The sequence below is a fragment of the Myotis myotis genome, unplaced genomic scaffold, assembly GCF_014108235.1.
Source record: "Myotis myotis isolate mMyoMyo1 unplaced genomic scaffold, mMyoMyo1.p scaffold_m19_p_19, whole genome shotgun sequence".
NCBI classification, from domain to species: domain Eukaryota; kingdom Metazoa; phylum Chordata; class Mammalia; order Chiroptera; family Vespertilionidae; genus Myotis; species Myotis myotis.
This window is the reverse complement of record NW_023416323.1, coordinates 24,544,936-24,563,572: the sequence shown is the minus strand read 5'-3', so window position 1 is coordinate 24,563,572 and position 18,637 is coordinate 24,544,936. Positions and strand designations below refer to the sequence as shown.

The window sequence follows — 18,637 nt, the reverse complement described above, 5'->3', positions numbered from 1 at the left end:
AGAGAATGGGGAGCCATGTCTGAGACTTGGAGAAGAAGCAAGTGGTCAAAATAGAGAGCAGAGCCCTGGCTGGGTGGCTCAGTTGATTGGAGCATCATCCCATACACCAGAGGTTGCCAGTTCGATTTCTGTCACAGCACATACTTAGGTTGCAGGTTAGATTCCCAGTTGGGGCATGTATGGGAGGCAACTGACTGATGTTTCTCTCTCACATCAGTGTTTTTCTCTTTCTCTCTCCCTTCCTCTCTCTAAGCATATCCTCATGTCTCAGCTCCATGCATTGAGAAGAGGATTGGGATAATCATTTTTAAAATTTATTTTTCTTTTTATTAAATTTATTGAGATGACATCCTATATAATAAAAGCGTAATATGCAAATCGACTGAATGGCAGAATGACTGGTGAGTGGGGGCAGGGCTGGTGAGCAGGTGGTGCCAGGCCAGCCAAGGTGCGTGCCAGTGGGCAGAGGGAGGGGATGGTGATCAGGGGGCTGCTATGCCCAACAGCGGTGGAGGGGCGATTGGGGGTGGGGTAGGCGGGGGGCAGGGCCATCAGTCGGATATCCCCTGAGGGCTCCCAGACTGTGAGAAGTCGCAGGCCGGGCTGAGGGACCCCTTTCCCCCCCAGTGCATGAACTAGGCCTCTAGTTGGTTAATTAAGATTACATAGGTTACATGTGTACATTTCCATGATACATGACCTTTGGGATAATCTTCCAGGTGACTTTGGGAATGATATTGTGTTGTATATCTGAAATTATAATCATAATATGAATTCCATTTCTAACTCAATGACTTACTCATAACAGTGGGCAATATTTTGAGCCACAGAATCTGGAAAAAAAATTCATTTATTGATTCTATAGGTTGGTAACTCTGGTAAGCAGAGTAATGGCCTCCTATGGATGTCCACATCCCGATCCTTGGAATTACCCAGGTGGGTCCAGTGAAATTACAAGAATCTTTAGAAGGTAAAGAGGGCCCCAGGAGAGTCGGGGAAGGAGATATAATGGATAGAAGCAGATATCAGAGGGTCCTGTGGAATGAGGTCAGCCTCTAGAAGCTGGAGAAGGGAAAGAAACAGGTTGTTCTTTCCCTGGAGCTTCCAGAAGCAACGTCGCCTTGCTGACATTGTGACTTTAGCCCAGTGAAAGTAATTTTGGATTTCTGACATCCAGAACTGAAAGATAATAAATTTGTGTTGCTTTAAGACCCTAAGTTTGTAGTAATTCGTTACATCAGCAACAGCAAACTAATACAGCAGCCATGTATTTCCTCTGCCTCTATGCCTGGGCTATGAAAAACAAGCTGTGGTCTACAGTAATCACTCAAGATTTTTCACATGAACCTGTTAAAGAAGAAGAAAAAGAGAGAAGAAACATTATTTATACTATACATTTAAACCCATTTTATTTTAAAGACATGTCTCCATTTCCATTTGACTTTAGTTCTTTTATCAGAGACTTAAAGTCAATTTAATCTACGGTATTTGCAATAAATGGAGGGATCCCATAAATGCTTACCCATGAGTTTAAACTGTAGACATTCCAGAATCTTTGTATGAGCTAATGAAGACAGAGCTCATTGGACTCATTTGTACATACTATTTTCTATGTCTTTCATCCTTTTTCTTGTTTAACTGTATGTCATTATGTGTTTAAATTGTCAATGGCATATGCCCCATGTTTGGTGGACATCATTTTAATTTGTATTCATCATTTTTTTATGATCAGTTTTTAACCTTACAAGAGAGCTTTCTTTAAATTGGGCTTCATTTTTATTAACTCACAGCATACTTTATCTTATCCAATTTATATACCTATTAATGTTCTAAACCTCTCCCCACTTCCATTCCACAAAAAATCCCTTTATATCACTGCATTAAACATCTGACATTCTACAATCTTATTATTTGAATTATTGAGTATTATGATTATTAAAGTTTCTCTTCAAGTTCTTTTTAATCAAAAGTCCATTCTGACATGTAGAGTTGGTCATAAAAGGAGCTGATTGAAGATATATGTCCAGGTCTTAAAGGTCCTCATCGTGATGTCCCTGTGGCCGTTTTATCTGCCAGTAACGGTCTGCAACATGTGCAGATTCCCAGAGCTGCCATACTCTTTACTTTTTAATTATTTCTTCCACCTCTTTACCTTTGCTTGATTTTGTTTGGTGAATTTGTAGGTCTTCTTGTCCTAATATCTGGACTTTAAATAGTTGCCATTAAACCTCTAAAATCAATCAGCCGCTGGCTGTGCTGTCATTAAAAGTTAACTGCCTTCCCATTAATCCATTAATTGTGAAGATTAATTGGGAAAGCTCTTCCAACTTGGGACACAGAAGCCAGTGTTTGCCTCCAAGTGAAAGCTTATCCCGTTAACACCATAGTATTAACAATTACATATATAACTATATATATATAGTCTTATATAGGAGAAAATGCATAGAAACTTACAGGCTGCAGCTAAAATGAATTACTTGACAACTAGAAAATCGCTCTTGCCTTTTAGCTTAGCTCTAGAAAAACATACTGATAAATATTTACTTGTTTTAAGTTGCAGCAATATGTTATTTTTTTAGATTTAAGTTACTGATTGACAAAGTTAGAAGTTCATCCTTATTTAATATATCTAAGCTAGTATCCTCAAGTGAATGTTAATTTTTATGTCAATCTCAAGTTAATACTTAAAGAAGGTAAAGAATTTAACAGTAGTTTGTACTCAATGGTATTTAATTGAGTTAAAGGTTATTTTATATAATAATCAGAGATAAAATCAGGAAAGGCCCATATTTTGTCACCTGCTTTCATGAAAAATTATACTTTATTCAAGCCCAGTGGTATCATCACTGGTTCTTAATATATATTCTTTTTTTCTTACCAGAATGTCACTGTGCATCAGCTGCCTCCACACACTGTCAATTGACATAGATACATTGGGAGAAAGAGGTGGGGTGTGACACAGTAACCATTTCTTTAATCTTTAAAAAGCCTCATGAAACAGTATGAAAAGTATAAAGGCATTTAAGAAAGGAGCACTGGCTAGAAATTAATTTGCAGATCTATTTTGGTGATTTCCAAACCAGCATAGTCCTGGCAAAACTACACCATAGACAAAGTAAGGCTGAATGACCTGGAAAGGGCAAGTTTAAAATCTTCCCCCATGTCATTCTCCTTAGAATCAGTAATTCATCCTAGATAGAATCAGTAATTTGTTCTAGCTATTTCCATCCTGATTAACTAGGATGAACTACTCAAAGTGCACCTTCCACAGAAGTGACAACCTAGAGCTAATCCATAGATTTTTTTTTTTTAAATCAGGAGGATGCTGCTGCGTTTCAAACATACTTGGGTCTTCTGTAGATACTTAGGATGGACTTTCTTTGACATGCTGAGTCAATGCCTTGGGGGTTACAATTGTGAGGGTGAGCCTACAGAGTTGGGAAGAGCTTATTAGCATAGAAATAAATGAAGACCCATCCAAATTAGAACAAGCAAAAGCTATTTGTTTAGAGGTCACTATAGCAAGGGATTCAGCCACCATCAACTGTGTTTGACAGAGACTCACTGGTGGGCAAGGGCCAGGGAAAACTTTATAATGGGAAAAAGGGGAAGGCTTCTGTATGCTCTGATTGAGGGATGAAAGCAGGGGTACAAATTATTAACCAAGTCCTAGCTGTTTTGAGCTAATTGCTACAGGGGTTATTGTCTGACTCTCTGGGCTGGCTACTAGATCATAGGTTGGCTTCCCGAGCTGGTAGTTGCCCGTTATGATCCTGAGTTCTGTTTTTGTATGAAGTCTGGCTGTTGTCCATTTGCATATTCAATCTCTCATTGGGCAGGAGTCAGAGGTGCACCAGGGACATGTGTCATGCCTGGGCATGGAGATGGGACTCCATGGATCCTGAAACTAGACCTGCATAATTTGTAAAAATAACTCAGACTTGGTTTAGGGTTAGAGAACAATATTGTTGCCTAACTCTTGGATGAAATTTGACCTTTGCACAATATTTTTTATATTTGTTAGCATAATTCCATTCTTTCTTAGTTGATGATTTACAGTTTCAACTGGATGACAATTTCAATAATATAGATTGGAATAAAACATTTTGTTCAAGGAAATAGATTTCTTGAAGGGAAGGTCATTCATTAATCTTGAATCCATCAATGGAATATTGGACTAGGTCTAAATAAACTTTATTTGTTTTCTGAATAGACTGAGATTCTAACATTTCCAAAGCTCCCTATCAATGGTCCCATTGCTGCCTCTAGTATATAGAATTTTTAAAGATTTAAAGCATGTTTGTGATGTATCCTAGCTTATCCTGTCCTTCTCCAATGAATATTTCTGTGGGAAACATGATTCATTAGGAGGCATGCAAGTCTTCCAAAAAACAGAGGTTGTTGTTACTCATTGGCAACTAAGCAGAATGCTACTGAAAATCAGCCTTTTTTATTGTCAAGCATATTTATTATTTTTTTATTTATTTAAATTTATATTTCTTGTTTAAAGTACTACAGATGGCCCCCCTCCCCATTGAATTCCCCCCACGCTCCCTCCCAGGCCTTCACCAAGTATATTTTAGATGCCTAGTACTGTTCTTATTTCAACAGTGTACTGGCTCAGAATATGAGCTCTGTGCCCTTGGTTAAATTATTTAACCATTGTGTCCCTTTCTCTTTAATTTTCCAGTGGAGTTAATAGTATCAAATAGTATAGCATATTTGTCAGGATCAAATGTGTTAATACATGTAAAGCACTGAGGACATAAACAGCCAATAATATATACCCATTATCTTAGTACAGGTAATATTACACAGAGATTAAGAAAATTGAATTACTTTTATTAAAAACTGAACAGCTTTTACTTACTTGAGAATTATGCATTAAATCCCTTTGTAAAAAAAATTAAATTACTTTTGATAGAGCTATATTAAAATACTTTCAATATAAGCTTGCATCTCTATTTATAAAAGGCTATTGAAAATTTTCACATACACAGTTTGCCAGAGATCTAATTTATCATTGTCTTTTTAATGACAATGGCTTTTCTCTTACATGAAGAGTAAATGGCGAGTTTTCTGAGTTATTGACCTGAAAGCTGTAGTGTGTGTGTGTGTGTGTGTGTGTGTGTGTGTGTGTGTGAGAGAGAGAGAGAGAGAGAGAGAGAGAGAGAGAGAGAGAGAGAGAGAGAGAGAGAGAACGTCTCAGCACAAGTTAGGTCATTTCCCCTCTAAGTATATGAATATTCTAACAGAATTCAATGAAATTCTCCATATGTAATCAGTGTATAGATTTTTTTAAATGAAAAAGGCCAAAAACTATAGTTTCACATTTTCAACTGTATATCAAGGTTAATGTGGAAATCCTAATATAACTATGAAAAGACGTGAACAAAAAGTAATAGGATTTTGGAAAAGCATAGAGTAGTAAGAGAGATGTTCATTTCTTCCTCTAATAGAAAACAAACAAACACTGGTTAACAAAACATTCCCTGCTACCATTTTGAATTGTACCAGCCTTTCTCCTTGATGACTGTATTTTCAAATTCCACTAGTGATGGAGTCTGCAGGCTCTCCTGAGCTCCTTTTACCTAGAATGTGCCGCCTGCCCCTGGTCAAGGTTCCTTCTTTATTAAGGTTTATCAAGCTCCACCTGGTTCGGTTCTGCGTTGGGGCTGTGCAGCTGGGTGAGGGGTGGGGGAGAGTGGGAGCTAAGTCCCAGCACGTAGTGCGGCAGCTAGAAACCTGCAGGAAAGCAGTCCAGGCCCCTCCATTCTCTTCTCCTGGAAACCAGATTTGGGCCAGAGCTCTCTTTCTGGGAGGTAGGCAGCCCTGTCCTTCCCATGTGGAGGTGGTAGGGGTACGATAAGCGATAAGCAACACTGGTAGCCATGAAGTCCTCAGTCTCCCAGAGGCCCATCCTAAAAGTTGGAGAGGGTAGCAAAGAATTTCCATTTTACTCCAGCAATTTAGAAACTTATCTTCTGGTATCAAAAGATAGCAGAGGGGAGCTGGGAGCAAGGGGCCTTTGTGCCTGCCAACACAGAGCAAAAGCTGAACGGCACCTGAGCAAGTGGTATATACTTGCAGGTGATATGCAGGAAGAGGAGAGGGGTGAGTGGGCTGCAATACTAGGAGAGAACTGGAGGAGAGGTAGGATCCACAGCCTGAGCTGCACATCTGTTCAGGTGAGAGAAGGAGGCTGCAGAGGGAGAGGGTCCAGGACCAGCCTCCCCACTCCACGTTTGGCCCAGGGTCCCCCTACTTGGCAGCTTATATCGTGAGCAGTACTTTGGAGACTTGTAGGGGTGGGTACATTATATATTTACATATGTAAATCACATATATTGAATACTGTACATATGTACTGTACATATAACACATATATACTATAGTAAAATATGTGGTATTACTTTTATACTATATATTATAATATGTATCTATGTATATGCTATTATGTAATAACTAGAGGCCCGGTGCACAAACATTTGTGCACTCGGGGGGAGAGGGGGTCCCTCAGCCTGGCCTGTGCCCTCTCGCAGTCTGGGACCCCTCGGGAGATAACGACCTGCTGGCTTAGGCCTGCTCCCGGGTGGCAGAGGGCAGGCCCAATCCCTAGGTGCAGCCCCTGGTCGGGCTCAGAGCAGGGCTGATTGGGGAGTTGGGGCGCCGCCCCGTGTCATGCACAGAGCAGGGTGGATCGGGAGGTTGCGATGCCACCCCTAGTCACGCTCAGGGTAGGGCCGATTGGGGGGTTGGAGCGCCTTCCCCTGTCACGAACAGAGCAGGGCGGATAGGGAGGTTGTGGCCCCACCCCCTGTCACACACAGAGCTGCAGGGCGATCAGGGGGTTTGGGCACTGCCCCCTGTCACGCTGATCCCGGTGCTGGGAGGCCTTGCTGCTCTGCTGATCCCGGTGCTGGGAGACATATTACCTACCCTTTTACTATATAGGATAGAGGCCTGGTGCACGTGTGGGGGCCGGCTGGTTTGCCCTGACGGGTGTCCTGGATCAGGGTGGGGGTCCCGCTTGGGTGCCTGGCCAGCCTGGGTGAGGGGATCATGGCTATTTGCATCTGGTCACACCCCCTTCAGGGTGGGGGTCCGGCTTGGGTGCCTGGCCAGCCTGGGTGAGGGGATGATGGCTGTTTGCATCTGGTCACACCCCCTTTTGGGTGGGGGTCCCCACTGGGGTGCCTGGCCAGCCTGGGTGAGGGGCTGAGGTCCGTTTTCAGGCTGGCAGGTGACTGAAGCTCCCAACCTGTCCTTTTTTCCTTTTTTTTAATTCTGGCCCAGCTTTAGCTCTGAGGCTCGGCTCCAGCTATGAGACCTCCACTGCTGAAAGCAGGTTTCTGGCTTTTGTTTACCTTCTGTATTTGAAACAATGTTGCGGTCCTGCTGGCTGAAGCCCGGGGTTTTGTTTAGCTTCTGTATTTGTTACAATGTTGCTTAGAGTACAACTCAGAGGCCGGCAAGGCTGCGGGGAAGCTTGGCTTCCTCCGTCACTGAAGCAAGCAAGCCTCTCTGTTCACGTCAGCTGCCTGGCTGCCAGCCGCCATCTTGGTGGGCAGTTAATTTGCATATCTCACTGATTAGCCAATGGGAAGGGTAGCGGCTGAACAGCTAATTACCATGTTTCTCTTTTATTAGATAGGATGTTTGCATTATAATAAAATATACATGTGTGTATATGTATGTTATAATACATGTGTACATGTATGTATATATGTATTATATGATTTTAACACAGATACAAATATTATACATACACACATTTAATATATAATATAATATATGTATACTAATATATATGTAATACATGTACCTATATATGTCCCTGGCAAAGAACAAAGATCTGATATAGTACTTTATTAAAAAAGGCAAAACAATTATGTTTTGAACTGAAATAGTATGTTATTTCAGATTAGAAAAGTTCCTGACTTAAATGCCTATATATTTATGCACTCTGAATAATGATTAGATGCATTCTGAAAAGCTGTAAATTAGAGCTAATAATTACTGAAATTTGAGAGGAAGCTGAGAGTGCTCACTGAAAGGTGAGTTCAGAAGACTAGTTTCCTGGGTTGTTTTGACACCCAGGGTAAAGTGAGTGTAGAGTAGGCTTCTCAGCTGCTGCACTGTGAGATGTCCAGCAGTACCCCGGCCTCCACCCCCACATTCCAGTCGTGCCTCCAAGTTGTGATGACCAGAGTGTCTCCAGAAATTGCTCGGTGTCCCCTGGGGCAAAATCACCCCCGGTTGTGGTTCTCAGCTTTCCATGACCAGGGCCTGCGTTTTAATGTATTTATTGGTGCAGCCGGAGAAAACTGGTTTTCTGGAATTAAATTCACTGGAGACTGACACTTCAGAATTTCATTTCATTAATGTCTAGAGGGAAATATTCCTTTTACTCACACCAGACTCATTATTGCTGTCTGAGACCCCCCACTTCCCAGTGTCAAGACTATTGAAGGTTAAACAAATAGCTTGGCACACCTGGAATTGGAGTACACAACTTTTTGAGAGATATTTTATTCACGTTATTAAGGTATCTGATGAAATTCCTACACTCCAAACCTAAAGAAATCATCATTGTGTTCACTGTGTGTCCTTGCATACTGGATTCTAGACCCCAATGCAGTTTGTAAATATTATGGCCCCACGCCAATGAGAGGGGCAAATTGACCAAACTCCTGTGTCTCAGTTACCTCATCTGTAACATAAAAATAATATTAGACCCTTAAAGAGGAGGGGTAAAGATACCGTATGTCAAATGGTTGTTCTTAGCACAAGAGCACTCACGGAGCGTGTGCTAGTGTGCCAATTATTTAAGTTTTATGTAAGAATAATTTTAGAATATTTTGTTGCTAAATAGTGTACAGCAGATTGTGGGGAAGTGTATAAGCTCATGGTAAAAAACATAATGCCATGTCACGTCACTCAGACCAACAACTAAAATGTTACCAAACATCAGGAGCCCCCTATCAGCACCCCATCTGTTTCCCATATCACATGTCCCTCTCCCCACAAATGGAATAAACACTCTCTTATTTTAACACCATTCTTTTTTTAGCTAAAAATAGGACAGGATTCATCCTCAGTTTGTAGTGGCAAAACAAATGAGCAATAAATATATGCCTTCTAGAGGGATGGATTGCAGTAGAGACATTTTACATCCAAAACATTTATTTGAATCTGCATAATTGATTGTGAATTTCAGTTAAATACCTTTGTCTCATTCTGACCCAAATACTAATAATAATTCAAAAATGACTGTACTCCTGGTAAACACACACATGTGCACCCTCTCCCCGGTATAGATAATGCACTCACTTGTACATGCAAACACCCAGGTCTTAGTTTCCACAGTGTACTTAAGCATTTTGCTTGTGATTGGGCATAATCAGAATTTCCTCCAGTACTCCCTGGATTGTATGTCTTTTAATGTCGGCACTCCTTAATACTTGAATTACAACTAGATTGACAGTGTCAGCTATTTCAGCCAATCAATAGACATGCAGGACCTGTGGGCCAGTTATCAAATCTGTCATAAGAGTTAGCTAAAGAATTTAAGGTGTGAAAGAAGAAAAAGTAAACTTCAAATGAAAATGAGACGATCTTAAAAAATAAAATGCTATCTTAGGCAAATTCTTCTGAAAGGCATTTAAATGTTAAGTTGGTAAGTTTTTACTTATCACTTATACTTTAAATATTTAGCTTTAAAGAAAAACACTATTTCAAATAGCAGAACTGCAGAAAAATGTTATACTTTGAATATTTAAGCAATAAAACTGCTAGTGATCATTAAAAAAATTATGTCCAAGCAGAATAAATTTCATAAAATTTCAGAATGCTCTATCAGTGGTTCTCAACCTGTGGGTCGTGACCATCAGAAAACACATAGAACATATCAGATATTTACATTACGATTCATAACAGTATCAAAATTACAGTTATGAAGTAGCAACGAAAATAATTTTATGGTTGAGGGTCACCACAACATGAGGAACTGTATTAAAGGGTCACGGCATTAGGAAGGTTGAGAACCACTGCTAGATAATTTTTAATTTAATTTAAATTAAATTGCTTATTACTGATTAAAACTTGGGACAGTAACCTTGCATGATTTTAAATTACCAGTATGTATTACATCCCAAATACTTTCTGATTAGAGCAAAAATGGCAACAACTTAATAACTGTATAAAATAAAAGACAGATACTTTGCATAGAATGAAGACAGCTGAATAAAATAAGCATGTATGGATATCATGGTCCACATGATCCTATTCTTACATTTTTCCTATCCCTTTGTGTCTTATTTTTAAATTTTATATGTGATACACATGAAAGGATAGATAATAGACATGCATATACCTTCCTATGTATTCTTTTAGCATATTTATATATGCATATATTGCCTTATTTTAGAATTAACCACTATCCTAAATTTTATGCTTCTCATTTATTTGAACTTTTTTTATTTTTAAGTTTTTAAAATATTTTCTTGAATTTACTAGAGTTACATTGGTTAATAAAATTATATAGGTTTCAGGTATACAATTCTGTAATATATCATATGTATATTGTACTGTGTTTACCATCCTGAGTCAAGTCTCATTAATAGATTTTTTTAAATCATATATGTCCCCAAACAAATATTACTTAGCTTTGCTTGTTTTTAAGATTCTCAAGACTATGAAACATGTTGTATGGTCTTCTATAACTTTTTGTTTCTAAGATCCTACTTTTTTTTTTTTTTTTTTTGGTGGGTGTGTGTGTGTATTGGTATAGTTCCTTTTTACTGTTGAATGTTATTCCATTATGAAAAGTACTAAGCTTTATTGATCTGTTCTTTGGTATTTGGATGTTTGGATTGCTAACGATTTTTTGCTATGATGAGCAATGTTGCTAGAAATTGCACATGTCTTCTGGTGTACAAATGCGAGAGTTTCTATAGGTCACTGCTTCCCAACCTTTTTCTTTTCATGGAATACAGGAAATACTTGTTTTTGTATTGTGTCTGTGAGTAAGATCTCGGAGTGTCTGGAGAGCAGTGATTCATTGTAGGGACACTCTCTCCAGGAGGACCTGTCAGTGGATTTGGTGGAACATGGGGTATGGAAGGTTAAAGTGGACAAATTGTTTTTTAAAAGTAGTTGCTCAAATTTGCAGTCCCACTAGGAGTCCTTTGGAGCTTCTCTAGGCCCACACTGTTCAGGGGTCCTCAAACTACGGCCCGCGGGCCACATGCAAATACAAATATTGTATTTGTTTCCGTTTTGTTTTTTTACTTCAAAATAAGATGTGTGCAGTGTGCATAGGAATTTGTTCATAGTTTTTTTTTTAAACTATAGTCCGGCCCTCCAACGGTCTGAGGGACAGTGAACTGGCCCCCTGTTTAAAAAGTTTGAGGACCCCTGGTCTGGATGATCCGGTGTTGTCAGACTTCTGGAATCTTGCTAATCTAACATCTGTGAAATAGTATCTAACTGCAGTCTTGATTTACACTTCTTTTTTTCTGATGAGCTTGAAAATCAGTTTATATTGGTTCGGTTTGGTGATCTCTCTGGTTTTGGCTTGTGCCATTTTTTTTCCTGATGTGTTTTCTAACAGATTTAAAGGTAGTTTTTATTTTTCTTTATTTTATTTTGTTTTCCTTAATTTGGAATACAAATTGTATAATGTTTTGCAAGTATTTTCTATGTGTTGGTATATTTCTTTTCATTTTACGTAACTTTTGGCCATCATAAGTTCTTAATTTTTATATAGTTAAATTTAGAAATCTTTCCTTAATAAGTATATTTATAAATTTAGGTATACTGATTGGGTATTTTTGTTTCTTGTTTAAGTAAAACTTTTCTACTTGAAGGTATTATATTATTTTGTCATTTCTATGAAGTTTGCCTTCTCTTTTTTCATATTCTCTTGTCTTTAAGTTTTTTTCTTTTCTTATTGAACTTAGTAGGCCTGCATGAGAGGACTGTGTATAAGCAAAGGGCATATTGTTATAGATTCTAGTTTTTCTTATTTTGTTTGGTTTGTTTGTTTTTCTTACCTATTGAAGCCAGGAAAGCTGTCAGCACTGTACTAATCCGGATGGATTTTTTCCTCCTGGCAGATGACTGTGATGAGCCTCTGGTGCCTGCCCTGTCTCAGGCCTCGTTCAGCAGTTCATCCGAACTCTCTAGCAGCCATGGTCCTGGATTTGCAAGGCTAAACCGAAGAGATGGTAAGTCTGTTGCTTTTTCTTCCCCTCTGAGGATCATGATGAATCTCATTAATTTTCCGTTCTCTTTTAATAAACTCAGTATAAATGATATGTTGTAAATGAAGTAAATTTCTAAATAAGCAAATGGTAGAAGCTCATGTGATGTACATGACGTGTAGGATTGGTTCTGGCATGGCAGAGGGATGCATCCCTTTTAATCCTGTATGATCATTTCAGCACCTGAAGAGCTGAATTCCTTCAATCTGGCAAGCTTTTTTATATACCCTATAAAATAAACTTTTCTACAACAGTACAGATGGTCCTTGACTTGCAACGGCTTGACTTAGGATTTTTTGACTTTATGCGAAAGCAATACACACTGATCATTTCCTGAGCTAGGGATAATGTGGTACCACACTCTCAAGTGATGATGGGTGGTGGCTGTGAGCCGTAGCTCCCAGTCAGACACGTGATCACAAGCTTAAACAATTGATACCCTATAGTGTACTATGTTCCAGCCATTTTTTTGATATTGTGTTCTGAGTATGTTTAAGGTAGGCTAGGCTAAGCCATGTGTTCATAGGTTAAGTATATTAAATGCATTTTTGACATATGATCTTTTCAACTTATGGGCTCAATGGGAGGTAACCCTATTGTAGTTCTTTTAAGCTACAATCCTTATGTATACAGTAGCCATCAAAATTTCATTGGCCCTATGTTTCAAGATAAGCAAGGAAGTTTGCAAAAAGAAGTACTTTTAAAAGTTACTAGTTATTTAAAAATAATAAACTCTCAGTGTGTTTCCTTCTCAATGTGGATGATGTGATTTGCTCTCCTGTTGACCGTTAGGTTGTGTTTAATTGCTCGAATTCATTTAAAGGAAAGTGCATATAATTCATTGGCAACTTGCTATAGAAATAAGAGAGAATTTCAAAAGTCTTCACTTGGGGACAGAATATGATCGTGGTCCCTTTTCATAATCTGTTAAGGCAAAACCCATCTGTGCATGTATTCTATGGTGATACTAACACAGAAAACATTTTGAACAACCATAAAGCAGTGCACACTGACATCATATATTATTAAAACCGTGATTTGCTCATTTATTATCCCCTTCTAGCATGCCATATGTCAGCCACCTCTTCTAATTTTACTGCTTGATGTTATCCTTGGTCTGTTTAATGTTTGAGTACATTGAACATTAGGCATAGCAAGTAGATCATGTATGCATGTGTGTGTGTGTCTGTCTGTGTTTTGTCATCTGGTACACATTATAAATATCTAACAATTGAACATGATTTTAGATTTTAGTTTATTTCATTTTAAAATTTTATCTCATATTATTTGAGACAATTACTAATGTGTTTCTTTTATATAGACATAACTACGTGTGATTCTGAGTGTGAGAGTGTCAACAAGAGTAATCACTGCGATCCTTGTAGAATGGGGAATTGGGAAGACCTTGAATATTTTTGTGTTAACCTTTTACTTTGATTTGCCTTGTAGTGAGAGTTATTGGCCACATTGGACTATCTCTCCCTATTTTCAGTTCTGAATCCCTTATTGATCACAGGCAAGTGAGCTTTCCTCAACCCTCTGAAGGCGCATCCTGACCCTGTACCCAAGGTCTTCCCAGTGGGAATGCTGCCGTCACAGCACTGCTCTGGGATGAGGTCCATCTTGTGCTCCTTTAAAGTAAAGCAGAGTTTAACATTGGCCACCATTCCATTTGAGTAATAAAAGCTTTCATAGGATCTGGCTCTTGGAAAGAGATACAAAATTTAATTTAACTATCTTTATTTCATTTGTTGAGGTTCAATAAATCACAAAAAGTATATATAAGTTATTAATTGGGTAAAATTATATTTTTCATTAATTCACATACTCATCAGAAACCTCCATCAGTGGGACTCATTTTCATTCTTAATTCGTTTCTATGGCTCTTGGTGAAACACAATATCAAACTTCATGAATCTCATTTGCATGTTAATGAAACAGAGAAACAAAACAGGCTCATTTTAATTATCTTTTGCTGGTTGTCAACCTACTTGATTACATTTTTCTTTTACATTTAGTTTTTCTTCCCCCCCGTCATAATTACATGAAGCGTTCACAAAGGAACGTCAGATTTTGAGTGATTTATTAAAGTCTATATATTATTTCTAGTATGGCAACATTCCTTGTAGTGTTTAGATCAGGCTATGGAAGGGTATTCAGCCAAGTTAGCAGGTCATGTATTAAATCGACTGAATCAGCAACTAAAGGCCCTACTGTCCTACAAGCACAGGTAAGGTGACCTCTTTCCTGTGGACTCTGGAAAACTTAGAGCCAAAGATTGGCAGACAAGAAGTGAGAAACCAAGTTCAATAGCCCACTGCCTTCCCTCTGTGCAGTAGGAACTATGAAAATGATTAGGCCCTCTAGGGGGGACTGAAGTCAGGAAAAGTTTTCATGTTCTTATTTCTGCTAGCAGGGAAGAAGAAAAAGGAATCTTTTTTTTTTTATGTATGTTAATTTAAATTTTTTACTTGAGTGCCAATGTGGGTTGAATTGTGTCCTTCAAAGGAAACTTTCACATCTTGACTTGGTCCCTATAAATGTGATCTTATTTGCACATAGGGTCTCTGCAGATATAAGTTACAGTTCTATCGGATTAGAGGGGGCTCCAAATAAGGCCTTATCAGGAGAAGGAGAATTGGAGACACACAAGGATAGAAAAGACAGATGGAAGGCAGAGTGAAGACAGAAGCAGAAATTGGAATGATGTAGCTACAAACCAGAAAAAGTCATGTGTTGCATGCAACTACTGGAAGCAAGGAAGAGGCAAGGAAGGATTCTTCTCTGAGGCCTGCTGAGAGAGGTGAACCTGCTGACACCTTGGTTTTGGACTATAAGCCTCCAAAACTGTCTGAGAAAAAAATCTGTTCTTTTAAGCTGCCCAGTTAGTATATGGTGTTCCCGCAGCTCTGAGAAACTAGTACAAGTGCCAGTGAGTAAATAACTTCTTTTCCTACTCTCTTTGCACTGGGAAGATGCATCTCAATTTAAACCTGGCAGACTCCATAGCTCAGAGAAGTGTAGTCCAAACTTAACTATAAACAACACATCACAAAACAATCACTGCTAATCCTGGCTATAAAATAGAACTTAATCTCCCTCTACCTCAGGGGTCCTCAAACTACGGCCCGCGGGCCACATGCAAATACAAATATTGTATTTGTTCCCGTTTTGTTTTTTTACTTCAAAATAAGATGTGTGCAGTGTGCATAGGAATTTGTTCATAGTTTTTTTTTAAACTATAGTCCGGCCCTCCAACGGTCTGAGGGACAGTGAACTGGCCCCCTGTTTAAAAAGTCTGAGGACCCCTGCTCTACCTTGACATAATATTTCCATTGTTGTAGTTTCAGTATTGTTTGAAATATAATGGACAACTTAAATTTTTATTATTGTCGATGTAGAATTCAAACAGGTTCCAGTGCACCATTTGATAGTCTATCAAATGTATGCTCTTAGAAGAGAATTTAAAGAAGCCATATATGTAGAACTGCTCCTGGGGTTGCAAAATAATCCCAATGTATTTGGAAACCTTGGAAATGGGTTATTGCAAAGTGATATACTTGTGTATACAAGTAAAATAATAAAGCAGTAAATAAGATTAAAAATAAAATATTTATATGTGGGAATATAAACAAATATATGTACATGTGTTAAAGTATAAAACAGATTGCTTTCATAACTGACAAATACAGGGATACTGTGCTTTATTGCACTTCACAGATGTTGGGTTTTTCACAAATTGAAGGCAAGACCTCCACCAGCAAAAAGATTATAACTCGCTTATTGTGATACTCGCTTTATGTGGTGGTCTGGAACTGAACCCGTAATATCTCTGAACTATTCCTGTTTTCTCTCATCTATTCTGAAAGATCAAAATATTTCCTGTATTTTCCCATCATCTATTTTTTTTTAACCACAGCTAAACCCTTCTACTCTAAATGCTTGTAGAACAATGCTTTCCCAGGCATATACAATCTGCTGTTATAATCAAGTATCTATTTGCAGCAAAATTAGCATGTATAGTTAATTAACACAAAGAGCTCTCATTCTTGGATATACTTCTATTGTGAATAATTATAACATTCTATGAAGAAATATTTGGCGATTCTTTCTGCCCGAAATCATTGCACTTGTTTGCATACAACTACTATGCTTACATTAAAATCTCAAAGATAAATTCCCCAGATATGCACGATGCATGTCAGTACTTAAGAGAACAGATGAGGTGAATGTTTCCTGCTGTCAAACATATTGCATGAAATCTTTTATAATTATTACATTAAAAAATAATAACATTAGTGTTTTGGGTTTCTTCGGATAAATTCCCAGAAGTAGGATCTCTGGTCATAAAGTAGTTCCATTTTTAATTTTTTTGAAGCAATTCCATACTGTTTTCCACAGTGGCTGCACCAATCTGCATTCCCACCAACAGTGCATGAGGGTTTTCTTTTCTTCACATCCTTGCCAACACTTGTTTGTTGATGTGTTGATGATAGTGTGAGGTGTTATCTCATTGTGATTTTAATTTGCATTTAAGAAACACTTATTCGAAAGAATATATGCACCCCTATGTTCATTGTAGCCAGGATTTGGAAGCAGCCCAAGTGTCTATCAGTAGATGAGTGGATAAAACAGCTGTGGTACATTTACACAATGGAATACTACTGGGCTGTAAAAAAAAAAAAAAGAAAAAAGAAAAAGAAAGAAAAGAAAAGAAAAAAGAAAGAACTATTTACCCTTTGTGACAGCCTGATTGGATCTGGAGAACATTATGCTAAGTGAAATAAGCCAGTCAGAGAAAGACAAGTACAATATGATTTCACTCATATGTGCAATCTAATGAACAGACTGAGCTAACAAGCAAAATAGAGACAGACTTAGCCGGCTGACAGCTCTTCGGGGAAGGGAGACTGGGTGGTGGTGGAGGGGTGGAGCAAAAAAGAAAACAGAGAAAACTCATGGACATGGACAATAGTATGGTGATTGCGGGGGGCAAGATGGGTGGGTGGAGGTGCAAGAAGGTGTAAGGGGGATAAATGGTGATGGATAAAATAAAAAATAATAATATTAATATATTTAGTAACCAATACTTTCTTCAAGAGGAGAAGAATAGGAGATGAATTTTGTGCAGGACTGAAAAAGACTCAAGCCTAAGTAGTGAGGTGCCTCATCAGCATGTGGGTGTGGGTCAGAAATGTGCCTGATAGGTCCCCGGGGCCAGAGAAGGGGCAGGTAAGCTTCCCCGCTTGAGGAGTGAACAGTGTTTACTGCACTGGGGAAGGCCTGTTCTTGTAGAGCTTGTTTGAGAAATATGTTTCTATATCAACTGCTTCCCCATCACTCCTAGGCTCTAATGTGCCGAGGAAGCCCAAGGCACCTCAATAATCACTTGAATTGCAAGTGTCCCCACCTCCATGCTGATTCAGGCTATGGCACATGACTTCTTATTAGCTCTGCCTAATTTTTATTTCTCGTGGCCTACTTTCTCTCTGGGATTAGGAGATGTACAGTTCCTAAAATTGTAATGAGAGCTCTTAAACCCAACTAAATCCCTGAACACTCAGATTCCTGAGAGTCACCCTTATAGTCACAGAACACATGCTTCCCCAACACACTTGACCCTCAGCCAAAATGCTGTGCTTATGTATTCTCTCCCATGGATCATACAATTTGAGGTGAAGAACAAACGCTGTGGTATTAGACATATCTGGGATCATTCACCATTCCTGGGTTTAAATCCTGCTACTTCTTACTCTTTTAAGGACAGAAAACATATTTAACCTCTATGTCTTAATTCCCTAATTTTCTATTGGAAGCATAAAGAAAGTACTGAAATGCTATTGGCCTTATTGAAAATGATCACAGCGCTGTGGTGTGGTCACGAGTATTACCAAAGCACAGGCCCAGGAGAGTGTTAAACAGTTTCAAAGTGTGACCTTCTAATTAACCCCCTTTTAGCAAACCTCACAGGACCAAATATATACATTAGTTTACACAAAGATAATCTCAGGGAATTCAGGCTTCTGCATAACTCTGGTAGGAAGAGTTGATTTATTCCTGGTTAATTTTAAAGCATAGCAGGGTCAATGATTTATAGTTACATTTTATATTTTCATCATTAGCTTGCAGTAAAGAAGAAACGTTCTTAAATACCCTTAGTCAACGTTTTTGAATTAGGGTGATCTGATGGTTTTATTGAAAATACTTTTACTTATTTAGTCATTGGGAATTGGTTTGTGAAGTTAAAAAACTTGCTAACGTTTTTTTCAAATATATTTTTTATTGTTGATAGTATTACAAATATATCCTCCCCACCTACCCTCCTATTTTTTCACTACCCTATTGCCCATGTCCACAGGCTATGCATATAA

General features: G+C 38.5%; 1 protein-coding gene across 1 annotated transcript in view; it reads left to right on the top strand.

Moving 5' to 3' along the window:
• CNTNAP4 (contactin associated protein family member 4) overlaps positions 1-18,637 on the top strand; it is a 245,985-nt gene that overhangs the window by 25,594 nt on the left and 201,754 nt on the right. Inside the window, exon 2 of the mRNA XM_036346911.1 lies at positions 12,120-12,230. Within this exon, the coding sequence (XP_036202804.1) occupies positions 12,120-12,230 (111 nt within the window). The remainder of the gene's footprint in view (positions 1-12,119; positions 12,231-18,637) is intronic.